Here is a 26,639-nt window from a genome sequence, read left to right as displayed (position 1 = left end):
GAGGGCCCGAGAAGAAAAGGAAGTTGTATTCTTCCAAGAATTTATTTGCTGTTTTGGCAAGTGCTCATTTTAGATAAAACAACGATCATGAATTTGAGCCTCTGGAAGTGTATTTAGACAAAATGGGCAATATTACATACATCCGAATAAAGCTAAAGTAAGATAACGTGTTCAACCAGCTGCGGTTGGAGAAGAGATAGAAGGCTATATTTAATTTACTCTGATGCTTCATGAGGACTTGAATAGGTTAGCGCCCAGCTAAGTGACTAAGAGCCTGCTATTTATTCTTGTTCAGGGAAACAAACAAACAAAACAACTAAGCATTGAACAAGAGCGGAGGACTCTTCCGTTGCCCCTCAGCGGGGTGGACGCTGCTTCAGTGGTCTAGTTCAAGGTGGGGGGTTATTTCCCTATGCGTGTGGCTCCATCGCCTAACAACGCGACAAGCTGGAATACAACCTGGAGAAGAGTAAGACAGGGTTCTAACGTCAGATGTGTCACCACCGGGGAAGAGGAAGAGCCGTTCCGAGCTCCTCAGGCTGCTGTTGCCTGTGCAAGAAGGTCCAGCCTCACGTAGACATGGCATCCCTACTGGGACAGGACGCAGACGTGGGCCCTTCGATAGCTCAGTTGGTAGAGCGGAGGACTGTAGTTGTGTCTCCCGGACATCCTTAGGTCGCTGGTTCGAATCCGGCTCGAAGGAGTCTGTCACCTTTTTCTTAGTTTCTTCATCTTTAGCAGCTTCCCCGGCGTACTTCCAAGAGACCCGAGCGGCGTCTTCAGCACCGAACCAGCCAGACGCCGTTATCGACGTGCCGCGACGCAGACGTGAGTTTTAAAAACAACTGTCCTCTGCAGCGACCACGGCAACGGCCCGGATTCAGCACACCCGTGTGCGAGCCGCGCTTCCCGAAGAGGGGCCTCGGGCGTGTCCGTGTCGGCGGCTCTCGCTCTCGCGGTGTATCCTGGGAAAAGAAGCGAACGGCGGCTCGGAAGCAAAACTGGAGAATGCGGGCATCGATCCCGCTACCTCTCGCATGCTAAGCGAGCGCTCTACCATTTGAGCTAATTCCCCATCTGCCGGCCTGCTGCGGCTCCCTGCGTCCCTTCTGATACCTCGATGTAACTCAGCAGTTGCTGCCCCAATCAGGTGTTTGGGTTTTTTGTTGTTGTTTGTTTTTGTTTTTTTGAGTGTGTATGTATCTGGACAGGTTTAATAGTTTTTGTTTTGTTATTGTTTGTTTGTTTGTTTGTTTTTTTAAGTCCAGTGAAATCTGGACAAGAGGCTAAAAGCTGAAATGGGGAAGGTGAAATGCAATACGAAAGAAAGATTTTCCTGGGCCGGGTGTGGGGCTCTGTAATCCCAGGACCGCAGGGAAAGGGATGACGGAGTTCTGAGGCAGGAGAATTGCCTGCTCTTTGACGCCAGTTTGGGTTACAGAGCTAAACGAAGCTGCAAGGGTGAGACAGTGGCCTGGTGGTCTCGGAACAGCCCGGGGTGACTTCCTGCACGTGCAGGACACAGACAGTACTGTCAGCTCTGCGGGGTCACAGGGGTACGGGTGGGCCAGGGCGCAGACGTCACGGAAACGGCGGGGCTGGGGTCGGGAAGAACTTAACTCTGGGACGTTGTGTACAGACAGAAACGGCGCCAGATGGAGATTTAGCCTTAGGCCGAGAGAAACAATCCAGGTGCCCAGGCCGCGAGGCTCCGCTTTGTCTTACCCCTTGGTGCCCATCAGCCTTCACACTCTCGGCCTCCAGGTGACCAAAGACCTTTGGCTTTTTTTCTTTTTTTAGATCAGTGCTGGAGGCCACACGGCCAAGAGTGGAGGGGAGTTAATTTCTCTTCCGTTAGGTTTCTGTAGGCACTATTTCGAGGAGTTTAAAAATCACTTTTCCAAAATAGTACGCAGAAGCTGGTGATTGAGGCAGAAATTCACTGCGTTGTGGAAGATGACCCCGAAGTCACCGATAAAATCGGAGCAAGACAGTCAAAACTGTAAGGGAGAAAGAAGGTAAAAAAAAAAACAACCATTTAAGTCGGTGATTCTAGACCCGGTTGTGGGATGGTGTATCTCAGCAGCTTGGAGTGCTAGTTGGGGGCCTGCCCGCGCTTCTTCATGAATACCAGCCAGTCAGAGCTTGAAAACAAGATCCGGGAAACATGAATAAAGAAACGAGTAAACACATAGGAAAAGAAACATACCCACACATCCCAAAACCTGACCCTATGTCTTTGAACTGTGCAAGGCACCCATACGAGGCCTTTCCAGGGTCTTTAGGCCACTTTAACACTTGACTTTCTCTCTTGCTTATTCATTATAGTCAGGATCGACAAAAAGAGAATTTCTTTCTGTGGAAAGATGCTCCTTCCACATAAGAGATTTTAAATCTCAGATGCTGCACTTGTGTACAGAAACTATTATTCCTCTCACAGTCAGACTTGAACTGGTACTCACCACAGTCTAGATTCTTTCTCCTTGCTGGACAGAATCTTCCCAGTCTGGTCTCCATTCATCATCTTCTTACTTATCAAATGACTATGATCAGTGTAGATGTGGAACAGGATCGAAATATTAGCTTGCTCCCAGGGCACAGATCTATCTCCTGGCATGACTACACTCCCAGCATGAGGGCTTCATCAGAAACAAAGTTTGGGGTTCCGGTGACTTCCCAAACTCTCAGATTCCAGATGTGGCTGAAGATGAAGAACATCTTAAAACTCAGACCGAAGTTTTGGCAGTTGTAAAATGGTACCGCCTCCACTTCCAGGAAGAAACACCGGAGCACCAAAATACGCTGGCCATTGCTGCCTACAACCTACAACTGGCTTCCTCAGTTGTCTCATACTTAATGCGACCATCTCATTTACCTAGAAAAGCTAGACAAATGTAGGAGAAAAGAAGTAATCAGAAGGGCCAGGCAGGCTACAGAATGTCTAGAAGAAGAGGGTCTAGGACAGAAAACGGTACAGGGCTTTTGTTTGTGTTATATACCCATGGGACTATCAGCATTATTATATAGACTCAGCCTAATATTATCTTAAAAATGTTAGCAACAGAGCAAAATAGAAACCTTATGGTACTACTAATCAAGAACTATTGTATCCTTCGATAGCTCAGTTGGTAGAGCGGAGGACTGTAGTGGGACGAGCCCCGACGAGAAATCCTTAGGTCGCTGGTTCGAACCCGGCTCGAAGGACGGACGTTTTGACGGCAGGTATTTAAAATGTAAATGGCAGAGACTGAACCTAGAAGCCCATGCCGCGTTCCACTTGCTGCTTCTGATAACTCTAGGTTCTCCCTCCTGTGCCAAAGTTGGATTTGGAGAAAGGCAAGGGTCCCCTACTTTCAATACTTATCTTCTTAACCAGGAATCAGATATATTCGACAGCCAGCGGGGTCCCCTGTGGTCCTGACATTTAGGAAGAATTTTATGAATACCATTTTCCCCCAAGAAGCTATTAGCTCACTCAGTTTTACACAATGTGTCCCCAACACACTCCACCCCATTCTGACGATTCTACAGATGCCTAAAAATGTGCCGTCCTTTCAGCTGGGATGGTAGGATTGAGAAAAGATGGGTGTGAGCTTATAAAAGAGTCTCTGTTCCCCTCCTTCCTCCCCGTTACCGGAGACGACTGAAGAGGAGCCTCTTGAAATGGCCGTGATGGGTGACGCGGGAGAATCTAGGCAGAGCTCGTAAATATCTGCAGGCTGTGTTTTTGCTCTTGATGTATGCGTTCTGGTTTTTTCTTCTCAGAAGCTTTCCGGTGCACCTAGGCTCTCCCGGCTCCTTACGGCCTTCCGCTCCCTACCTTCTTCCTCTGTAGTCACAGCTCCTAGCCTTTCATAATTAATAAACTCTAAGTCTTCCTGGCAAGTGGCCATCGGTTGCATAAGAAATCAGGCTGAGCAAACCACACTGAGCAGGCCAGTAAGCAGCACCCGTCCATGCTGGCTGCTTCAGTTCCCACCTCCAGGCATCTGCCTTGCTGGAGCGTCAGCCCAGGCTTCCCTCACAACACTCTATGATGGAGACGTGTAAGTTAAGGAAACCCTGTCCTCCCCACGTCGCTCTCGGCCATAGTATTTTAACCTGGCGATCGATTTCAAACTAAAACACCAATCAAAAACCCCTCAAGTTTTGTGTCTCATGCGTTTGCATTCACCCTTGACTTCTCCTGTTCTTCAGAGAAGAGAATTGCGCGTGTCTCTGGTGAACTGAGCAATAGCTTTGCTTCAGGGTGGCACTGTCTGGCTCTGATGTTGTCGGCATGTTCTCCCGCTTTTAATAGAGGGAAGAGGCCCTAAAGCACAGGACAGCACAGCAGGACAAGTGCGACGAAGGCAGTATTCTAGCTTATCAAAAGACTTTCCTGATGGTTGCCTGTCTTTAAAAATGAATCAGAAAACAGAACAAAATATCCATCTATTCATAAATCATAAACAGTTGGAGAAGCCCCTTCGATAGCTCAGTTGGTAGAGCGGAGGACTGTAGGTGGTTGCTGATATCCTTAGGTCGCTGGTTCGAATCCGGCTCGAAGGAGGTGCGTTTTGACATTTAGACCCTACTATCAAGAGATGGTATAAAGATACAATACAAGCAACAGTACTGATTAACAACGATCTTTACGTGTATAAACTGCAGGTAAACCTCTAATGTTGATGATCCTCTGTAGACGGGCCAGGAAGGTTTTTATATGTCACAGTTTGTAATATCCAAACCTCTCCTAATTCATATATCCTATAAAAATTCCCGAATGGCTTCTGCTTTTTCCCCACAGCGATTATTTTTCTGTCTTATGATCGGGAAACCGAACGGCACCTTGAGTGTTGGCTAGTCAGGCATTACAGCATACTTAAAAGCGAAATGGGTAAAATTATTGATTGAGGCGTATACGGAATGCTTCATTTATCTGCCCCACTACAACTGGGCAAAAACAGCCTGCCCCACTCCTTCCCTACGTGTCAAAGGCCTCTCAGGTTTTGTAGCCCATGCCTGCGTGTCTACGCTCTGGTTTTCCTTTGTTCAGAAAGGAGAACCACGAACGTGTCTCACGAGACAGACAGCAGCTCTGGGATGGTGTCGTCTGTCTTTGGTACCGTTGTCATTTTCATTCACTTTTAATAGAAGAAAGGGGTGCTAAGAAGACCTCTTCACAGAGGGTCCACAGAGGGGCGGGTGGTCCCGTTTGTACATGCACATTCCTAGGAGCATCTTTTTGAGAACCTACGTGAAACACACACACATTAAAAGCACGTATCTCCAACGTGGGTTCAAACTCGCCTCAGAAGCATCCCCTTACAGCCCGCCTCACGGACGAATCAGCGCAATCTACCTGCTATTTCACAAGCGTTAAAAGAACACCTTCGTGTCTTCCTTCGATAGCTCAGTTGGTAGAGCGGAGGACTGTAGGGAGAGCGCGGTAATCCTTAGGTCGCTGGTTCGAATCCGGCTCGAAGGAGTGCTGTTTTGAAACAGTCCCAACCAGGCTTGGACAAAATGGAACCCTTGGATTTTTAAGGAAAATTGGAAAAAAAATGCAGTGAACCAAAGCTTGAAAAACGCGGAGTGAAGCAGACAAACAAACAGGCCCCGAGTGCTTGGCACTTTCACTAGCAATAACTTCTTCAAACGCACGAAGAGAGAAATGGCAACAGGTTCGGCGCTCTGAAGTGTCCCCACGGCTGTGGAAGCAGTTAAAAGCAGGAGCCTGCTCTCAGAGCTGATTTCTCTTCCACGAAAGCTCCAAAACGGGCTCCGGCTCAGACAACCAGCGGCCGTGCCGACCGCGCCCCCTGGCGGCTCTTCCGAGAACTGAGCGCCGCCCCCCCCCCCCGCTCTCCCTGGTTCGCAAAAATCTCGCGAGAGGCGCCAGGGCGCGCGGGCAGAAACACTTCCACACTTAAAAAAATATAATAATTTAAAAACATTCCGCGAGAGCTTGGGCCAGGCCAAGATTGCACCCCGCGGAGGCGTTCTCCCCGGACCCACACCCTGCGGCTCCGCCTCTTACGCAAACGTGCTGGATCCGCCCCGCCCCCGCCCCAAGCCCCGCCCCCGCCCGCCCCAAGCCCGGACTCTAGATCCGAACATCCGGTCGCGCTTGCCCCCGTAATTACGTCATAGGCTACCTTTATCCTGGCCCCGGCCGCACATCGTCTCGCAGGATGTGCGTCACCGGATGGCGACAGGTTTACGGCTGTCGTGCTCTCCGCGTCCGCCATCATGAAAGCCGCAGAGATGGTGAAGAAGCGAAAGGCGGCGATGGAGGGAGAACCGCAGGAAGAGGCAGAGCCGAATGCTGAGGCGGCGGAGGAGCAGGAAGAGCAGGAGGAGCCCGAGGAAGCGACCTGCAACGGCAACAAGAAGAAGAAAATCGTTCCGGGTATTGTGTACTTGGGTCACGTCCCGCCGCGATTCCGGCCCCTGCATGTACGCAACCTGCTCAGCGCCTACGGTGAGGTGGGACGCGTTTTCTTCCAGGCCGAGGGTAAGTCTTTCGTGGAAAGGACACGGTGCAGGCAGATGGGCACGACCTATTGTTTTGGCTGTACACTTATGAGGCATGAGGTGCTGGCGGCTCCTTATTGGCTGCTAAATCTGTAGCCCTCACACCTCTTAGGCTTCTGGGGCCAGGAGAAGGAAAATGGAGAAGGAGAGCGCAATAATAAGGTCCGAAAGGTAACCCCGGTTTTCAAATAATTGGTGAAACAGTGTATAATTAGCTTCCTTCAGCCTCGTCCGCCTCTCTTGGCACGCACATGTTGATATGGGGTGGGGACTGGTGCAGTTCTTAGTGTTCAGGGAGTTATCATTTGAAGAGAGGACTGAGTTGAACTTTCACCTTACAGGGCGTCTTTTTGCATCAAAGACTGTGAAAGTAGCACCCAAGCTAGGCAGGTGTATTTCAGTGGGTGCTTGACCAGGATGTTCATTGTGTTTGGCCTACAGACCATTTTGTGAGACGCAAAAAGAAAGCAGCAGCGGCCGCAGGAGGAAAGAAGGCAGCGAAATACAGCAAGGACTATACCGAAGGCTGGGTAGAGTTCCGTGACAAGCGCATTGCCAAGCGAGTGGCAGCCAGTCTACATAACACGCCCATGGGTGCCCGAAGGCGCAGTCCTTTCCGCTATGACCTGTGGAACCTCAAGGTGAGGTTCTAGGTTTCCCTGCCACACTTCCTCCAGCCCTAGCCCAGGCACCCTGTCCTTCATGCTAGCTATAAGCAGCTCCCAGTTTCCCGCCTGCCCTGGTCTTCCCTGTCTTGACTTTTTATGTTTCTGTCCACAGTATTTGCATCGTTTTACCTGGTCCCACCTCAGCGAACACCTTGCCTTTGAGCGCCAGGTACGCAGGCAGCGCCTGAGAGCAGAGGTCGCTCAAGCAAAGCGAGAGACTGACTTCTATCTTCGAAGTGTAGAACGGGGACAACGATTCCTTGCAGCTGAAGGGGACGCTACTCGCCCGAATAGCTCCTGGACATTTGCTCAACGACCCACTGAGCAGGAGCTGAGGGCCCGGAAAGCAGGAAGGCCAGGAGGCCGGGAACGAGCCCGGCTGGCTACAGTGCAGGACCAGGCCCGATCCAATAGAGGACTCCTTGCCAGGATCTTTGGAGCCCCTCCGCCTGCAGAGAGCAAGAAAGAACCGTAGCCAGTCAGACTCCTGGTGGAAGAAAAGGTCCCTTGTACCCTGCTGTCCTCTGTCCTGCCTCCTGCAGAGCGTAACTGACTGACTAGGCAGATATTTTCTCTCTATTCCAAAACAGAGTCGGGTAGAAGGCCTTTTTTGTTGGCCTCTTTTACCCGCTTTGATCAAAACCTGTAAGTGCTGGGCTTACAGCACTTACTTGTACTGTCCAGGATGATGGCTACTATAGGTTCCTGTTGCATTTTGTGTGACTTTTGTTAACTGCCTCTTTCTCAGTGAGCTCCTAACAATTTCTGCCTGGAACAGTGGACTTGCCTTCCACTAGAGTAGCAAAGGCAAGCCCATGTGGTCTATGGTGTTTGTTCTCTGTGGTGGGAGCAGAATTAACAGGAATTGGGTTAGTGGCCAATTTGATGTTTCTATTTGAAAATAAAAAATAACTTATTTTTATACGGTTTTTAGTTACTCAGGTGGGAATATCCATCCAGTAAGTTTCAACTTCTGTTTAAGGCATACATGCTACTCTAGCACAGAGCCATCCATGAATCTGTTACTCTAGCAGATATGATCCCAAAGTTCTTCATACATTTTTCATTTTGAAATAGAGCCTCACTTATGTGCTTAGGTTAGCCGTGAGCTCATTCTGTAAGCTGCTCAAGTTCGCCTTGAGCAAACTCTGTGGCCAGATAGGCCCTGAACTTGAAATCCTATTTCAGCTTCCCAAGTATCTGGGATAGGCTTCAATATTCTTAAATTTAAAAAATAAAATAAAAATAATTTTATCTTCATTTTATTTATAGAATAAATTCTTTATCTTGAGAAGGTGTTTATAAGTTTTCATGAACCTTATTTAAAATGTTTCAGTACCCATTTTGGTACATGTCTTATGTACACAAACAGCATATGCAGTAAGAAAGATATTACCATTAGATCTAAGGGAAACAAGACTTATCCAGTGTATGATCTCTTCATGGATCCATTCCCCCTGCCTTTCTGGACACTTCCTGTCTCCATTCCCCTTCCTCAGTCCAGCCCACACTGGGTGTATCACATGGCATATCCTGAAACTTCTCTTCCAACAGCCTGAACTCCTGGCCCCTGTTCCCTTCCTCACAAGGTCAAGTTCATTTCTCCTTCAAGATTAAGTCAAATAGACTGTCAGGCCAGCTTCCCCTCCTCTGGCAAGTGCTCTGCTTCTGTGGGGCTGGAGCATTGTGTCATCTCTAGAGTAGCACTCCTGTTTTAGAGTAACTGTTGATGTTAGTTGTCCTGGTGTTATCAGGAATGAAGAGAGAACTTTTATCTTTGATTCCTAAAGGTTTCACTTTGGTACATGTTCACTCATTGAGTTGCTGTGAGGAGTGGTTTTACAAAAATCCAAAAGAATGCATTCTGCGCTCTATCTGAGTTTGCTTTGACAACCAATTGGGAAGGAATTATCTACTTGTGACAGTGATAGGGAGTGGCAGGAAGTTCTCAGTCTAAAGAGTGACATAGCTAACAAGGCAGTTTCCTGACCCTCTGGGTCTCTGTGTAACCCTACTCTTTGCACATCAAGTCTGTTCTAGAGAAACAGTGGTAAGACCAGAGAGAAAGTTAAGGTAGAAGACATTAACTTGTGATTATGCTGTGTGACTAGAGTTAATAAGGAAACTGGCAAAATCAAATGTTGGCCTGTCTTCATGCACACCTTTAATCTCAGTACTTGGGAGGCAAAGGCAGGTGGATTTCTGAGTTCAAGGCTGGCCTAGTCTATATAGTGGGTTCCAGGACAGCCAGGAATATGTAAAAAGAATGTGTCTCAAAAATAGAAGAAAGAATCAAATGTTACTGGAGATATAATGAGCATTTTCTATCTTGTAGATAAGTTACCTATTTCCAGAGATGGGTAGTTAAGGCTCATCTGCCCTGTGGCGGCCAGTGGAGCCTGCTCCTTCATCTGGCTTAAGGACTCTGCTGTGATCCTCATGTCCCCTGGGACGTTTCAGGTTCAGAAAGTGCCGTGTCACTTGTGGTTGGCTGTGGGTTCTGCAGTGTGGAGTTACTAACAGCCAAAGCTGGTTGATCTGACTTGTAAGGCGGTGTGGAGTCTCTGCAGCTGAGGTCATTGTGCCCATACTTGCTGAATGTCATTTGGCAATATGGGCTGTGGGTTAGCTTGCTTCCATGATGGTTGTCCCCCCAACCCCCTTGAAATTAGTTACAACTTGATGTAGGTTAAATGTAGCGGATAGTGCTCTTGTTTTTGAAATTGATTTTTAAAAGAGATTATGTGTATGTCTGTGCACAGAGGTCTGACATCCCCTGGTGCTGACAGTTGTGAGCAGCCATGTGAGTGTCGGGAACCCAGATCAGCAGGAGCAGCATAGATCCCAATGCAAGCAGATGTCAATCTGATGTGAGTTAACTGTAGGCACTGGCGGTGCTGCTCCAAGGAATGGACCAGGAGGAGGGCAGGCAGCTGAGCAAGCATCACAGTTGAGGCATTTGCTGTCCTCCCGAGAAGAACAGGGAGGACAGAACCACACCAAATGGAAATGAATTCTATCGGATTGAGGCGTTTTTTTCTGTTGCTTATCTCCTTACTTAAAAGTAGTATGTAGGCCTAGCTGGCTTGTGCCTGCCTAGATAGGATGAACTCTCAAATCTTAACCTCTAAGTGCTGAGATAACAGGCAGGTTGTTCCTTTCAGTTTCAGACTCCTGAGTTCCTGTTTGGGAATCAGACCCAAAAAAACTTCCAATAAGCTATTTCCAGATTCTTCCTAGTGAAGCTAGGTATTCATTTCTGTCAGAAAAAGGAGACTTCAAGAGTGATGGTCGAGGACTAGTGAGAGGACTCGGCAGGTAAAGACACTTGCCATGAAGCCTTAGGACCTGATTTTGATCCCTGGAACCCACATGGTAAGACAGCGCCAACTCCTGCATGTGTCCAGATTTCCACATAGGAGCCCTGGCACTCATTCGTCCCCTGCCCTCTAATAAATACATGTTAAAAAAATTAAAAAACAAACAAAAATAGACTTTACATTCCTGCAGCTGAGAAGCTGGAGGCTAGACAAGTGTCAGGAAGGCCAGTAGCTGTCAACAGCGTTAAGAAAATCATCATTGAGAAAGTGTAAGGACCAGCTCCACCGCTGATGCTGCACGAATGACCTAAGGAAGGTTGGTGGGCCGATGGATAGATAGCACCCTGGCTATCAGCTGAGAGCTGGATTAAAATGTTGCTTTTTTTTTTTTTTGCCAGTAAGTTGGGGTGTTGGTGCTAATCATTGTAATCTACCCATGTCAACTTCTTCCTGAGAAGTTCATAAAACAACAACAGCTCGGTTATAACTTGAACTAGATTACACAAAGTGGGAAGGTCTTGGGGAAGACGTCTCTGAAGGAAAAGAAAAACTGGCACTGGTCCATGTCCTGTGCCAACCACGCCACTTTTTTAAACCTCCTGAAAGTGAGCACGAACAGGGCAGCTCACCAGTTTTCTTTGATAAACGACTGTTGCAGTCCACATAGAAACAAGCTATGGCCGTGGCGTCATAGCCAACAGAGAGCGGCTTTAGCAGGGAAGCGGGGTGCATCTGGTCAGACAGGCGTGAACACTACTCCAGAACTGCAATAGTCCCTGAGGTTTGGGACCTCTCCGCCGCAAGGGGGCGACGTGGTTATGTTTCTGCCCAGCGACTGGGGCTGAGGTGTCATCTCTGGTGGGATGAGCTGTACTTTTCTTTGGCTTTCCCACCACTATTCTACTATGTGAGCCTGCTTTCCGGGATCCCATCATTGGGAGGATTCTCTGGACTTGACCTTACGGAGGGAGCCACACCTTGAGAGGATTGAGAGGATCACCGGTGTAAAGGAGGTCCGCTCCTCAGAGTGGTACAGGACGTACTGTTAGTATTTAGGCAGCTTGTTTCTGGGTTGCCTAGTAACCTATGATGTCATTATGTGTCGCCTGCCAGACGTAGTTCTGTTGCTCCTAAAAAGACCAACCCGCTCTTGCTCTTGCTCTCTTACTCTCTTGCTTTCCCCTTTCTCTGTCGGGGCACTCCCTCACCTCCCCCTAGCATGTCTCGCTCTCTTCTTCTTTCTCTCCATCCAATAAACCTCACTGGATTTAAGATTGGTTGTGTACATGGTATTTTTAAATAAATATTAACACATACCCAGACACCAAATTCTCAGCACAAAGATTTATTACCATGGAGGGTCAAATGGGGGACAGCGGGGGATGGAAAGCGGAGACCTGCAAGGGCAGAAGCAGCAGCAGCAATCGAGAGCAAGGGAGAAAGCAGGAGAAGGTGTTTTTGCAGGAGTGGGTTTTTAAGGAGAAAGGGGAAGAGTCTGCGCTAGGGTGAGTTGGTAAATCCTGATTGCACCTCAAGGGCATAGGACAAACGTCCAATCCCCAGTAAAGTTCTAAAGTTCTCACATGGACAGATGAGGAAGGTAATACAGGCTCCTTCAATCTTATGTTGTGCCTGGCCTACCTGTTAATCTCTGGGGTTAGGATATTCTTTCCCAGTTAAATCTCATTATGTGTAGTCCAAATGAAATTGTTACCCACCAAATGCTAAAACAGGGTTTCTTTCCCGGACAAGGCTTAGGAAAACATTCGCAGGGAATAAAAGAACCTGTCCAGGTAATTGAAAACATTGACTGCACAGGATTAGGCATGACAAATTTACCCTAATGGCTGTTGGCATCCCTGTACCCCATGCAGACAAAATCACTTGGAAATCTGATGAAGCTGTTTGGGTTGACCAGTGGCCTTTAACCTCAGAAAAATTAGCAGTGGCTATGACGTTAGCACGTAGCTTGCAGCTGGTCACATTGAACCTACTACTTCCTCGGAACACACCTATTTTTGTTATTAGAAAAAGGTCTGGCAAATGGAGGTTATAACAAGACCTAAGGGAAGTTAATAAAATTATGCTTACCATGGGTGCTTTACAACCAGGACTGCCTACCCCTGTAGCCATCCCTGCTGGCTTTTATAAGATAGTTATAGATCTTAAAGACTGTTTTTTTTTTTTTTTTACCATCCCCTCTTGAACCCCGAGGATAAAAAGCGCTTTGCCTTTAGCCTGCCAGTAACAAACTTCAAAGGGCCTATGTCTCGTTTTCATTAGAAAGTTTTTCCCCAAGGCATGGCTAATAGCCCGACTCTGTGTCAAAAGTTTGTAGCTCAGATTATTGATCCTTTTAGAACACTCTGGCCTTCTATTTATATAATACATTATATGGATGATATCCTTCTAGCTGGATCTGATGGCTCATTTTGCTTCATTGCTGTCAAAAGCTTTCACAAAAACTAATAGATTATGGTTTACAAATTGCACCAGATAAAATTCAATTAAAAGACCCATATTTTTATTTAGGATTTGAGCTCCATCATCAAAAAATTACTACACAAAAAAAATCCAGTTAAAAACTAGCCATTTAAAGACTTTAAATGATTTTCAAAAGCTCCTAGGAGATACCGATTGGTTAAGACCTTATCTTAAGCTCACCACAGGGGAACTTAAACCGTTCTTTGACATTCTCAAGGGAGACTCTAAACCCTCCTCCCATCGCTCATTAACCCCTGCAGCAACAGAGGCCCTTCAGGTTGTGGAAACAGCTATCCAAAATCAGGGAGTTACATTTATTTCCTATAAGGAACCCCTTCTCTTTGTCATGTGTACCTCATCCCATACACCCACTGGAGTGTTTTGGCAACATAATCCCCTGCTGTGGACTCATCTCCCCGCCTCTCCCACTAAGGTTCTTGCCCCCTATACTACCTTGGTTGCAGAGCTCATCCTTTTGGGGCGCAAACAAAGCCACCAATGTTTTGGCAAAGATCCTGATAACACAATACTGCCCTATTCTAAAGATCAGTTAGAATGGCTAATGCAAACTACTGATATTTGTCCCACTGTCTGTTCTTCTTTTTCTGGGATAATTGATAACCATTATCCTGCTAATAAGTTACTTCAATTTATTAAAACCCACCCTTTCATCTTCCCAAACATTACTTTCCCTCAACCGTTATCAGAAGCATATTTAGTGTTTACAGATGGCTCCTTTAATGGGGTCGCCGCCTATACTATCAATGGAGAAACCAGTTCTATCCAATCTCCTTTTAAATCGGCACAGCTTGTAGAGCTTTTTGCAGTGGTTAAGGTTTTTCAGGTTCTAGGAAATTTCCCTTTTAATCTATATACTGACAGTGCCTATATTGCCCACTCTGTTCCGCTTCTTGAAACAGTTCCCTATATTAGACCTTCTACAAATGCTGTTCCTCTTTTTGTCAAGCTCCAGGAGTTAATTAACTCTAGAAGTCAACCCTTCTATCTTGGTCACCTCAGCACGCACTCAGACCTTCCGGGACCTCTCTCTGTGGGAAGTTCATGTACCGATGCCGCCACAGGCTTGGCATTCCCCATTTCAGTAAACCCTGTTGAGCAGGCCAGGAAAATCCAAGCCCTGCATCATTTAAATGCCCAAACGCTTCGACTGCTTTTTAAAATCTCCAGGGAGCAGGCACGCCAAATTGTCAAACAATGTCCTGCCTGTGTCACTCTCTTGCCCACTCCCCATTTGGGAGTTAATTCCAGAGGCCTAGTCCCAAATGACATCTGGCAGATGGATGTTACTCACTTACCTGAATTTGGCAATCTTAAATATCTTCACGTAACTATAGATACCTTTAGTGGATTCATTTTTGCCAGTTTACATACAGGAGAAGCCTCAAAAAAATGTTATAACTCATGTTTTAAATTGCCTCTTGGTTATGGGCAAACCTAAGGTTTTAAAAATGGATAAAGGTCCTGGTTACACCGGAAAAAACTTTCAGGAATTTTGCCATCAATTACAAATTAAACACATCACTGGTATTCCTTATAATCCTAAAGGACAAGCCCTTGTTGAGCGTGCCCATCAAACTATTAAAAACACCCTTCACAAGTTAAAGAAGGGGGAGCTATATCCCATGAAAGGATCCCCTAGAAATATTCTTCATCATGCACTGTTTGTTCTTAATTTCTTAACTTTGGACGCCTATGGCAAGTCCGCTGCTGATTGCCTTTGGCACCCTGAAACAAATAAAAATTATGCCACAGTCATGTGGAAAGACCCCCTCACTTCCAAATGGAACAGCCCAGACCCAGTCCTTATCTGGGGTCGAGGATCAGTGTGCCTGTTTGACACCAAGGAGGGGGCAGCCAGGGGGCTGCCAGAAAGGCTGGTAGAACAAATAGACGGTCCCTCCTCTAAAGAGCAGAAAAAAATAGAGCCACCCAGAGACAAACCATGTACCCCCGACATCCAGGGTGGCGAGCCCCCCTGAGATCCTTCTCTTTTCTTTAAAGATGAGACCACTTTGGATAATATTCCTCAGAGTGATGATGCAAAGCCAGGAGGTGATTACAGACCAGAAGAAGAATGTCCACCACCCCTATAAATATACTTGGGAAGTTTCCGGAGAATATGGTGAGGTATATTATACACAATCACAAGTCACTTCTGATACCGAGTGGTACCCCGACATGTCCTTTCGTTCCCCTGAGTCACTCTTCACCTGTGAGCAATGGGAACCGGCAATTGGGCTTTATGCCTGCCCAGGTTATAAGAGGATTAAGGGATGTGGAGATGCTGGTGACTTTTACTGCGCCTCCTGGGGATGTGAAACCTCAACTGTAATTGCCGCAAGAAGCTGGGGACACCTTAATAGTGATGATTACATTGTGATAACTATTACATCTAAGATTAATATTAATTCCTGGAAATCACATTATTATTTGACAAATACCTGTGACAGGCTAAGACAGTCCTCAAGCTGGCAACAGCTCCAGCTCCCCATCTTAAAGCTATCTTTCACTTCTAAAGGAAAACAAAAATCAGTTCCCTGGCATAAGGGCCTCATTTGGGGCCTACCCCTATACTACGGGTGGGCCAAGAATAGTCTAGGAGTTATCATTTACCTCACCCTAAGGAAAGAATCAGCTATTCCACCCATAGCTATTGGATCCAATCCTGTCCTTGCCCCTCCCACACAGATAGAACCCCGGAAAAATGATTTTCCCCGAACAGACAGAGCCTAAGCAAAATGTCCCTGCCTCCCCGACTCCTTCCTTTGCTGATAAGCCTAGCCCCTCCTTAATTGAAGATGGGATTGATACATGCCATATTATTTTAGACCTTGTTAATCATACCTTTTTAGCCCTGAGTCATACATGCCCCGAGCTTACTGAGTCCTGTTGGCTTTGTTATGATTCTGTCCCTCCCTTTTATGAAGGCATTGCTGTCACTGAGGAAATCTTCTACTCCTCTGACCATTCTAAATACAGATGGTCACAACAGGCTGAGGCTAGATTGACGCTGACTTCTGTTTCTGGCCTTGGGTTATGCATAGGCAATAGTATTCCTCAGAAATACAGACATCTTTGTAATCTAACCATTACACCGTCAAGCCACCTTCCCAATTACATCCTCCCAGGTGACACTAGCTGGTGGACTTGCAGTGAGGGCCTTACTCCCTGTATATACACCCCTCACCTCAAAAGCAATCTTACTACCTTCTGTGTCCTTGTCCAATTAATTCTCTGCCTGACTTATTATTCTGGGGAAGATTTTGCCCGGTTTTGGGACCCCGTTAATGACCATGCATTGCTTAGAACAAAAAAAGAGAGGCCAGAACAGCTGTTACACTAACTGTCCTCCTCGGCCTCGGAGCTGTGGGTGCTGGGACGGGTATAACCTCTCTCATTCTCTCCAATAAGCATTACTCTGACCGTCACCGGACAATTGACAAGGATGTTGAGAGATTGGAGATTGGCATCACCAACTTGGAGAAATCCCTCGTCTCACTGTCTGAAGTTGTCCTACAAAATCGAAGAGGGCTAGACTTGCTTTTCCTCCAGCAAGGGGGACTCTGCGCTGCCATTAAGGAAGAGTGCTGCTTTTACACAGATTATACTGGGATTGTAAGGGACAGCATGGCTAAGGTTAGGGAAGGTTTAGGAGAGAGAAAGAGACAGAGAGAACAAGAGGAAAGTTGGTTTCATAATTGGTTTTCAACCTCTCCCTGGCTCACCACCCTCTTTCCTTCAATCGTGGGACCCTTGGTGGGTTTCCTTCTCCTCATATCTTTCGGCCCATGGGCCATTAAAAGACTTACTGGCTTTGTAAAACAGCAAATTGACTCCCTGGCATCTAAACCCATAGAAGTTTATTATCACAGACTTGATTTGGCTGACAGAGGCTTAGTTGAGCCCAAGGAAAACTGCTGATAGTCCATCACATGGGTCTTGACTGCTTGTGTTTGGCTCTCATGAGAACAGCATGAAACTCAGATAAGTGCTTTCCTGGGTACCTGTAATGGGGTACAAGCTGACATTGCAAGGGGAGGGCCCAATTGCCTGCTTCTGAGTCCCCTGAGAAGCAAACCTGATTGCATAGAGGTTGGTGTCTGATTACCCCTAACCACAACCTGCTGGGGATGCCCTCAGGTGTTGATGGGGTCTTCCTCTCCTCCCCAAAAAGGCACCCAAAAAGGCTGCAAAAAGAATTGGGAGGATCAGGTCACTACTTCCCCCCTCTGGTTAATGCCCACCATCTGCAAAAAACCTCATGTTCAAAACCTATCTGCTAGCCTCTTAAATTGTTTAGGAAGGGAGGAGATGCCGGGAGCCAAAGCTATTTACTGAAGCCAAAGTCAAATAGTGAGCCAAAGCTATTTAGTGGAGACAAAGCTATTTGGTGAAAGAATTACCTAGGACCCTAAGTCATGGGTGATAGACTTGTGAGGACATCTGTCTGTTAGTTTTAGAGCATCCGTGAGATATCTTAAGAAAACATCCTTACGGTATCTTGCAGGTACAACATTCAAGCCATGAAAGCACTCTTCCTATCTCCAGCAGCAGTAAATTAACCTTCCCCCTTTTCTGCCTTCTCCCTATAGAAGTTGGGTAAAAATTTCTAATAAACCAGGCTTTGATCAGACAAACAGACTTGGCTTCATTCCTTGCGTCTCTTATTCTCCCTCATTCTTTCCACCCCCCCTCTTTAGGAACCCGTTGAAGTCCCGCGGGTCGGGACACGGAGGGGAATAGTTATTTGACTTAGCTACTCCTTAGTATGTAAATATACAAAGAATGCTATCGTCAAACCACTTACTAAGCAGGTTTTGACTATCTGTAGAAATTAGGAAATTATCATAACATAGATGTGTTTCCGTAGTGTAGTGGTCATCACGCTTGCCTAACACGCAAGAGGTCCCCGGTTCGAAACCGGGCGGAAACAGCGGCTCAGTTCTTTTCTTTTCCTTCCCTTTCCCACGTGTTTTCCAGCTCTCCGCTCACTCCCTCCACCCTTGACCATTAGGAGACAGGAACCTCGACTTACCCTTTTGCCTGTGACTCCCATGCTTTCTTGAACCCTACCCGGAGCCCAGAACTGCGTGACGGACAGTGGACTCACTGGCCTGCAAAGGAAGTACAAGAAATTTGGACCCCCGTCGGGGGATTAGCTCAAATGGTAGAGCGCTCGCTTAGCATGCGAGAGGTAGTGGGATCGATGCCCACATCCTCCAATTATTATGTCGCCTTCGACTCCGATAGGTCGAGGACTCGAGATTACCCTCACGCGCCTTCTCCCTGTCACACAAGCTTCAGTGTTGAGCACACAGTCAGGCTTTTCCCCCCGCACCCTGCACGCAGGCCCCTGGGCATCCATTAACTGTTTTTGTCTCCTTTACTCGCTCCCTCCCTCGGCAGACGCGATCCGACGCGCCCTGATCCCACAACCGCGCTTAACCCTCGCGGAGCCGTGAGCTCTCCGCCCGCCTCTCGGGATCCTCCCTCCCCGTCCGTCTCTGCTCACCGCGCGGTCCTGACTCTGTGGGTCGCTCTGTGCTCGGCGGAGCCGCCCGCGGCCCGCCCCGCCCCCGCCAGCGCCGCCCGCACAGCCCTTCCCTGCCCCGACGGGGACCGTCCCCTCGCGGGAGCTCGCTCCCGCCCGCCGCAGGCCGCCACAGGCTCTCGCCTCTCCGCACGGTTTCCCGCTCGGCTCTGGCGGCGGTTCCTGAGGTTCCGTCCACTCGGCTCCTCGGGACTCCGGGCCGCCAGGACGCGATGTCCTTCCTGGACATTGTAAAATGACCGAACTGTTCCCGCAGGGTGTTTCCGTAGTGTAGTGGTTATCACGCTCGCCTCACACGCGAGAGGTCCCCGGTTCGAAACCGGGCGGGAACAACGTTGGCGGATGCTTTTGAACTTCTCATACTTTTCAACAGAATCACACCCCTCTAAAGGGACCCATGCTCTATCGGGTGCTCCCTTCTGGACCCCAGATTAGGCACCTACCCAAACACAAAGAGACAAGGTGGCTGCATGTGAAAACGGACAGAAGCCATAGCAAAAATAGCTTTGCAAGTGTTGTTTTTAAGAGGATAAAAGAGGAGATAAAGTTATGATTGGGTAGTTTAATTATTAGGTCTTCAATCTTGATGTTGGATCTTGACGTTCAGTCTCTGGAATGAGTCAGTGGCCAAATACGGGAATAGACCTTGCTGGCTTTAGGAATGTAATCTAACGGTTTAGCAAGGGGGAGGGAGGTGGGGTAGAGGGCAATAGACAAAACCTCTAGGCCATGGTCTGACCTGTTTGCCGTGGTCCAGCCCGCGAGGGCCTTTCACCGTCTTTCTTGACCTAAAGAAGCACGTGGCCCATTCTCTTCCCAAGAACAAGCAAAGGAGGCCACAGCGTCCCACCTACCAGGACTCTGTTGACTTTCCGCGTTTTCCCATGAGCACTGCCCTCTCAACGTTTTTCGTTTTCTCTTAGAGCAGTGGTTCTCAACCTTCCTAATGCTGAGACTCTTTAATACGGTTCCTCTTGTGACCCACAACCATAAACCTATTTTCATTGCTAATTCATGCCTGTGAGTTTCCTATTGTTATGAATCTTACTGTAAGAATGTTTTCTAGTTGTCTTAGGTGAACCCCGAGAAACGGTCGCTCATTTCCCCCACCCACAGGTTGAGAATCACCATCTTGGAGAGATGACATAGGTTCTACAAGCCTGAACAGCTTCTGGGCAGATTGCCTGTGAGTGCTCGGCTCTGCGCTTTGGGAATTGACAGTCATGCGGTCCTGGGGTAGGCGCACTGCAGATAAAAGGGATCCGAAGGTCCAGGGCACTGAGGGGTCAGCTGAGGTAGAGCACGCGACTGGCATGGAAGTAGCAGTGGGACAACCCATCCCCAGACGCTTTGTGACTTTTGAGTCTGGCTGCGCCTTTATTTGTTCCTTATTCCTCCCCTGTGTCGTTAGCTCACCTCTCGTGCACGGCGCTTATTCGTGGTTTGATTGCTTCCTTTGGTTGTTTCCCCTTTTCCCCCGTTAACCTAGATATGTAAGTTCTTGATGGCACCTTGGCAAGGATACAGTGTCTTGGATTGTGAAATAACAGAAGGTGTGAGGTTACTGTAAGGTGTTCCTGTGATGTAAAGGTCATCACACTTTCCTCACTCTACATGTCCTCCGGACAGAAACTCTAATGTTTCATGTACCCATTTTCAGAAGGAGGTGAGGAAAACCCGGGGGTTATCCTCCCTCCTACCTGTGGCTCTAACTAGAAACGCACACACCCAGTTTTCCTAATCTGAAAAACAACCGCCGAACCCACCAAGAACACTCTGGCTGCTGAGTTCCTACTGAGCCTCATATGTCTTGGTTAGACTATCTAACTTGGGACTTTTCCCAATGAACTACCCTACATCCGGACTAGTTTTCTTCAGTTCCTGAATCTGGAATTTGATATCCCTCAGCGGTTAAGAGCACAAGCTGCACTTCCACAGGAGCCAGGTTCAATTTCCAGCACATACACGGCAGCTTCACACCTGTCTGTAACTCCAGTTCCAGAGAATCCAACACGGTCACACAGACAGACAGACATGCCGGCAAAACACTAATGCAAAGAAAGGAAGGAAGGAAGGAAGGAAGGAAGAAAGGAAGGAAGGAAGGAAGGAATTTGATATTGGACAATTGTTTCTTTCTGGAAGAATGAAGCAATGGGCCACCTTGCCTGGGCTGTCAATAGAATAGCCCCACGAGCAGTGCCTCAGAGCTGAGGACCAGGTACCAGGACCTGGAACAGGGGGCCAAGGACAGTCACCCTTAGGCTACAGGTGGGGAGGAGAAAGGGAAGAAACCCAGGTTTGGGTTCAGAGACACAGTTTGCAGATTTGCTTCTGCACTTTGGCTCCTCAGGTGAGGAAGAAATGGCAGTGTGTGGACACTGAGCTCATTTGCACACTTCTGTGTCTGGTGAAGTGCTGGAACACATACATAGCCCAGTCCACAGAAGGGCCTGCTGACACAGGATCTGGAGCAGAACAATTTGATCTCTTGCCTCCAGAAGCTGTGAAAGCAAGAACATCCTCAGTTGCTCTTTCTCTGCAGAAGAATGTCCTCCTGCAGCCTGGGCCCAAATGCTAAACTGGTCTGGAACTGCCCTGGCAGAGTCCCAGAGCAACAGAGTCCCAGCCAGAGACTATTAGCAAGAGCCCAGTCTAAATTTGTGTCTGTAAAGGTTGAGAGATTAGATATTTGGAGTGTTGGCGAGTGAGTTATTACAGACACCAGTCGATGACGGGTGAGCTGGGGCAGAGGAAGAACTCATTATTTGATGCTCAGTGTCTGCATTTCAATTCAGGGCTTGCCACTTCTTCACTCTGAGACCTTGTGAAAAATATTCAGTTTACCCGAGCCTTTGTTGCCTCAGAAAGGGGCAGTTGTGGACAAGTCCTGAGATGTCCCTCCCCATATTCCCTTCTTACCCTTTTCTTCCCTCCAACTATTTCATCCTATTCCAGCTTTCTCTTTGTCCCTCTATAGCAACTGTATTCTATCTCCCTTTCCTTGAGATATCCTCTCCTGTACCCCAGTTCTTTACCGGGTACTAAACCTCTGTGGTTTTTCAGATTTTAGTGCACATACCAAAAGCTTAAAAGCAACAGCCGCATATAAGAGAGAACATAATATATTAGTCATTTGCATCTGGATTACCTCACTCTGAATTATTTTTTTTCTAGCTCCATCCACTTAGATGCAATTTTCATAACAGCTGAGTAATATTCCAGTGTATAAATGCACCACATTTTCATTATTCATTTGTCAGTTAATGGGCATCTAGGCTGTTTCTAATTTCTGAATATTATAAATACAGCAACAATGAACATGAATGAGCCGTAGCTCTGTAGTTGGATGTAGAGTCCTTTGGGTGTCTGCCTCAGAGCTGTGCAGATGGATCTCATTAGCTCGTTTGTGTTTGTTGCTTGCTTGAGGCAGCGTCTCTGTGCATAGCCTTGACTGTCCTGGAACTCACTATGTAGACCACAGTGCATGCCCTCAAACTCACTGAGCTTGTCCTGCCTATGCCTCCCAAGGTCTAGGATTTAAGGCATGCACCACAATGCCACTCTTAGCTGGATTTTAAGTAGATCAAGTCCCAGCTTACTGAGGAACCACCACGCCAGTTTCCATAGTGCCTGCCACGTTTTACTACTAGCAATGTCTCCTTTTCCCCACAGCCTCTCCAGCATGTGCTCTAATTGATCTTGGCCATTCTGACAGAGGTAAGAAGAAATCTCAAAGTAGTTTGATTTTCATGTCCCTGATGGCTGAAGATGTTGAGCATTTCTGCTTCACAGCCATTTGTATTTCATCCTTTGATAACTGTTTGGTTATATATGTCATTTTAAAATAGGGTTATTTGAAAGCAAAGGCAAATTAAAAGATAAACAAATAATAGAGTTATTTGCTTTCTTAAGGTCCAGTTTTTGTTTTGTTTTATTTAGTTCCTTGCATATTGTATATACTAACCCACTGTTAGATGTATAATTGGTAAAGAACTTCCCCCATTATACACCTTGCTAGTTTGTCCACATGATGGTGTCTTGTGCTGTATAGAGGCTTTAAGCTTCATGAGGTTCCATTTTATTAATCCTAGAGCCTGTACTGTCAGTGACCCATTCAGAAAGTCCTTTCCCAGATCAATTAATTCACCTGTTTTTCCTGCTTTGTCTTCTATCAGGTTTGGAATATCTAGTCTTATGTTGACATCATTGATCCACTCGGAGTTGAGTTTTGTGCAGGATGGTAGATGTGGATCTATTTTTATTCTTGTATATGCACCTGTCCTGTTTGACAAGCACTGTTGGCTGGGGATGCTGCCTTTTCTCCAGTTTGTATTTTTGGCTTCTTCCTCAACAGTCAGTTGTCTATAGGTTTGTGAACTTACGTGCGAGTCTTCAGTTGGATTCCACTGATCAACATGTCCAGTTTTATGTGGAAACCATGCTGTTTTATTGCCATGGCTCCATAATACACCTTGAAATCAGGGATGGTGATACTTTAGCAGTTGTTTTTATCATTCAGGATTATTTTAGCTGGGTTTTTGTATTTCCATATGAACTTGAAAGTATTTTTTTTCAATTTCTATGAAAAACTGTGCTGGAACTTTCATGGGGATTGCATTGGATCTGTAAATTGCTTTTGAGAAAATGCCCATTTTCACAATATTAATCTTGTAAACCCATGAGCATGAGAGATCATTCCATCTTCTGACTTCTTCAATTTCTTTTTTCAGTGTCTTAAATTTTTTTATTTGCACATCTTTCACTTCCTTGGATAGAGTTATCCCAGAAATTTTTTGAGAATATTGTGAAAGGTATTGTTTTCCTGGTTTCTTTCTGGCTTTTGTGTGATAATTTTGTCTTCTAAAAATTTGCTGAAACTTTTTTATCAGCTATAGATGCCTCCTGATGAAATGCTTAGGGTTTTTTTTTAATGTATAAAATAATGTCATCCACACAGGGTATATACTCACTCATAAGTGGATAGTAGACATATGATACAGGATAAACATACTAAAATCTGTACACCTACAGAAACTAATCAAGAAGGAGGACTCTGGCTAAGTTGCTCAATCCCCATTCAGAAAGGCAAAGGGGATGGACATCAGAAGAGGGAGAGAACAGGGAACAGGAAAGGAGCCTACCACAGAGGGCCTCTGAAAAACTACCCTGCAGGGTATCAGAGCAAAGGCTGAGACTTATAGTCAAACTTTGGGCATAGTGCAGGGAATCTTATGAAAGAAGGGGGAGATAGTAAGACCTGGAGAGGACAGGAGCTCCACAAGGAGAACAACAGAACCAAAAAATCTGGGCACCAGGTGTCTTTTCTGAGACTGATACTCCAACCAAGGACCATTCATGGAGATAACCTAGAACCCCTGCACAGATGTAGCCCATGGCAGTTCAGTGTCCAAGTGGGTTCCATAGTAATGGGAACAGGGACTGTCTCTGATATGAACTGATTGGCCTGCTTTTGTATCACCTCCTCCTGAGGGGGGAGCAGCCTTAACAGGTCACAGAGGAAGACAATGCAGCCACTCCTGATGAGACCTGATAGACTAGGATCAGAAGGAAGGAGAGGAGGGCCTCCCCAATCAGTGGACTTGGGGAGGGACATGGGTGGAGAAGGGGGAAGGAGGGTGGGGTTGGGAGGGGAGAAGGGAAGGAGCTATAGGAAGGATTCAAAGTGAATAAACTGTAATTAATTTTAAAAAATTAAAAAATACGATTTAAAAACAAAAAAACAATAATGTCATCTACAAATAAGACACTTTGCATCCACTTGATCTCCTTCAGTTTTCTTTATGTTCCCAATAGGACTTCAAATACCATATTGAACAGATATGGAAAGAGTAACATTCTTGTCTTGTTCCTGATATTAGTGGAAATGCTTCAAATATCTGTTTCTGTAGATATTTGGCTGTGAGCTTGCTGTAAATTGCATTATATTGAGGTATGTCTTTTTCATCCCTAGTCTCTCCAGGACTTTTATCATGAAAGGGTGTTGCATTTTCTGCATCTAATGAGATGATGATGTTTCTTGTCTTTCAATCTGCTTATGTGGTAGATTATGGTTATTGATTTACATATTGTACCACCACTACATTTCTGGGGTGAAATCAATTTGATCATGATAGATATCCTTTTTTATATGTTCCTGAATATTTCATTAAGAATTTTTTGTCTGTGTCCATAAATGCTATTGGTCTATACAGTTTTTGTTGGGTCTTTGCAAAGTTTTACAGGAATAATAGTAGCTTTGTGCTTAGAATTCAGACATGTTCCTTCAGTTGCTATTTTTTTTTAAAACAATTTGAGGAGTTTTGTTCATTCTTCTGCATGAAGAATGAAGAATTCTGCATTGAATCCATCTGGCCACCCCTTGCTTTTTGGGGTGCAGGGAGACTTCTATTTTACTAAAGGTTATGGGTATGTTTAAATTGCTTGTTTGACTTTGGCTTAAATTTGATAGGTGACACATATCAGGATTTTCATCCATTTCCTGTAGGCTTTCCCATTTGGTGGACGATAGCTTTTCAAAGTATGTCCTCATGAGTCTCTGAATTCCTTTAGTGTCTTTTTCAATGTTCTTTTCATTTCTCTTCTATTAATAAGGGTCACTTCTCTTTTTTTCTTTAATTTTGCTAAAAGTTTTTCAGTCTTGCTGATGTTCTCTCAAAGAACAAGCTCATTTTATTAAGTCTTTGTATTATTTTTGTATGTATGTTTGCTTGTTCCTATTTCATCGATTTCATCCTGGAATTTGATGATTTCTAGCTGTCTTCTCTTTGGGGTTGTCATGCCTTCTTGTTGTTCTAGAGCTTTCAGGTGTATTACTAAGTTGCTATTATGAAATCCCTTATATCAGTATATAAGTAGATATTTATCTCATATTTAAATATATAGTGGTGAGCATATAGCAATATATAAATGTGTAGAGAGAGACACTTAGTGCTATGAACTTGCCTCTTAGCATCACCTTCCTTATGTCCAATAGATGTATGCATGTTGTTCTTATCTTCATTCAGTTTTAAAAGTATTTAATTTATATCTTGATTTCTGTCTTGACCTGTTCTCTATCCAGTAGTGAATTGTCCAGTTAACAGGAGTTTGTACACTTTCCGTTGAGTTGATATCCAGGTTTAATCCTCGGGGGTCAGGTAGGAAGCGGAGCGTTATTTCAATTCTCTTACATCTGTCAAGACTTGCTTTGTGTCCTAGCATGTGGCCAATTCTTGAGCACGTTTCCATGAGCTGCTGAGAAGAAAGTGTATTCTTTAGTGCTTAGTTGGAATGTTCTGTAGATGTGCGCTAGGTCCATTTGACTTAGCAGCATTTCTCTGTGATATATATACAAAGAATGCCGCCGTCAACCCCTTAGCTAAGGAGGTTTATATGTAGGAATATATATGTAGAAACTAGGAAAGTGATCACTCATGGGTGAGTTTCCGTAGTGTAGTGGTCATCACGCTTGCCTAACACGCAAGAGGTCCCCGGTTCGAAACCGGGCGGAAACATCAATTTGGTTCCTTTGTTTTTCTTCGCTTTCCCATGTGTTTTTCAGCTCTCCGCTCACTCCCTCCACCCTTGACCAGTTAAGAGACAGGAATCTCGACTTACCCTTTTGCCTGTGACTCCCATGCTTTCTTGAACCCTACCCGGATCCCAGAACTGCGTGACGGACAGTGGACTCACTGGCCTGCAAATGAAGTACAAGAAATCCACACGCCCACCGGGGGATTAGCTCAAATGGTAGAGCGCTCGCTTAGCATGCGAGAGGTAGTGGGATCGATGCCCACATCCTCCAATTATTATGTCGCCTTCCAGACACAGCCTGACAGCTTCCACTGCTCTTGTAAACAATTACACTACATCAAAGACTCAAAACTGACAGGATTACACACACTGTCTTCCCGTCACACTCTAAACACAAACTTCAGTTCCCCTTTTAACAGTCACTTGCCCGTTCCTCACGCCCAAAGCACGCACCACTCATTTATTCGGTGAATTTAACAAATGTTCTAGGCGTCCGCACTTGTCTTTTGACCTGCCGGACACTGGGTCGGACCCTCTTTTGTG

At 46.2% G+C, this 26,639-nt stretch overlaps 1 protein-coding gene, 1 long non-coding RNA gene and 10 other non-coding genes across 13 annotated transcripts; 10 read left to right on the top strand and 2 right to left on the bottom strand.

Moving 5' to 3' along the window:
- The first annotated feature begins 615 nt into the window (after positions 1–615).
- Positions 616–703, top strand: Trnay-gua (transfer RNA tyrosine (anticodon GUA)). The gene is given in 2 exon segments: positions 616–652; positions 668–703. It is a non-coding gene; the product is annotated as a tRNA-Tyr (tRNA).
- A 130-nt stretch (positions 704–833) lies between these two features.
- Positions 834–6,258, bottom strand: LOC132649360 (uncharacterized). Of its 2 annotated transcripts, XR_009587803.1 has the most exons (3): positions 6,141–6,258; positions 2,463–5,516; positions 834–2,000 (listed from the first exon to the last, which is right to left on the bottom strand). It is a non-coding gene; the product is annotated as an uncharacterized LOC132649360 (long non-coding RNA). The 2 variants fall into 2 exon arrangements; XR_009587802.1 differs by lacking the exon at positions 6,141–6,258 and having other exon boundaries at positions 2,463–5,794.
- Positions 1,003–1,075, bottom strand: Trnaa-agc (transfer RNA alanine (anticodon AGC)). Its single transcript has one exon. It is a non-coding gene; the product is annotated as a tRNA-Ala (tRNA).
- Positions 3,111–3,204, top strand: Trnay-gua (transfer RNA tyrosine (anticodon GUA)). Its single transcript has 2 exons — positions 3,111–3,147; positions 3,169–3,204. It is a non-coding gene; the product is annotated as a tRNA-Tyr (tRNA).
- On the top strand, positions 4,467–4,551 carry Trnay-gua (transfer RNA tyrosine (anticodon GUA)). Its single transcript is given in 2 exon segments — positions 4,467–4,503; positions 4,516–4,551. It is a non-coding gene; the product is annotated as a tRNA-Tyr (tRNA).
- Trnay-gua (transfer RNA tyrosine (anticodon GUA)) lies at positions 5,385–5,470 on the top strand. Its single transcript is given in 2 exon segments — positions 5,385–5,421; positions 5,435–5,470. It is a non-coding gene; the product is annotated as a tRNA-Tyr (tRNA).
- Abt1 (activator of basal transcription 1) lies at positions 6,192–8,109 on the top strand. Its single transcript, XM_021644883.2, has 3 exons — positions 6,192–6,499; positions 6,961–7,160; positions 7,300–8,109. Exons 1-3 carry the CDS (start codon positions 6,235–6,237, stop codon positions 7,660–7,662), a joined length of 828 nt encoding a protein of 275 aa, XP_021500558.1. The 5' UTR covers positions 6,192–6,234; the 3' UTR covers positions 7,663–8,109.
- A 9,763-nt stretch (positions 8,110–17,872) lies between these two features.
- Positions 17,873–17,945, top strand: Trnav-aac (transfer RNA valine (anticodon AAC)). Its single transcript has one exon. It is a non-coding gene; the product is annotated as a tRNA-Val (tRNA).
- Positions 17,946–18,161: 216 nt separating this feature from the next.
- On the top strand, positions 18,162–18,234 carry Trnaa-agc (transfer RNA alanine (anticodon AGC)). The gene has a single exon. It is a non-coding gene; the product is annotated as a tRNA-Ala (tRNA).
- A 588-nt stretch (positions 18,235–18,822) lies between these two features.
- On the top strand, positions 18,823–18,895 carry Trnav-cac (transfer RNA valine (anticodon CAC)). Its single transcript has one exon. It is a non-coding gene; the product is annotated as a tRNA-Val (tRNA).
- Positions 18,896–26,004: 7,109 nt separating this feature from the next.
- On the top strand, positions 26,005–26,077 carry Trnav-aac (transfer RNA valine (anticodon AAC)). The gene has a single exon. It is a non-coding gene; the product is annotated as a tRNA-Val (tRNA).
- Positions 26,078–26,294: 217 nt separating this feature from the next.
- Positions 26,295–26,367, top strand: Trnaa-agc (transfer RNA alanine (anticodon AGC)). The gene has a single exon. It is a non-coding gene; the product is annotated as a tRNA-Ala (tRNA).
- Positions 26,368–26,639: the final 272 nt, after the last annotated feature.

Source organism: Meriones unguiculatus, chromosome 19, assembly GCF_030254825.1.
Source record: "Meriones unguiculatus strain TT.TT164.6M chromosome 19, Bangor_MerUng_6.1, whole genome shotgun sequence".
Lineage (NCBI taxonomy): Eukaryota > Metazoa > Chordata > Mammalia > Rodentia > Muridae > Meriones > Meriones unguiculatus.
The sequence above is the reverse complement of the archived record's forward strand: the minus strand, read 5'-3'. Positions and strand labels throughout refer to the sequence as shown.

Coding starts and splice junctions, on each gene's coding strand:
- Abt1 (XM_021644883.2), top strand. CDS start 6,235: ATGAAAGCCGCAGAGATGGTGAAGAAGCGAAAGGCGGCGATGGAGGGA. Junction 6,500..6,960: donor CGTTTTCTTCCAGGCCGAGG/GTAAGTCTTTCG, acceptor TTTGGCCTACAG/ACCATTTTGTGAGACGCAAA. Junction 7,161..7,299: donor ATGACCTGTGGAACCTCAAG/GTGAGGTTCTAG, acceptor TTCTGTCCACAG/TATTTGCATCGTTTTACCTG.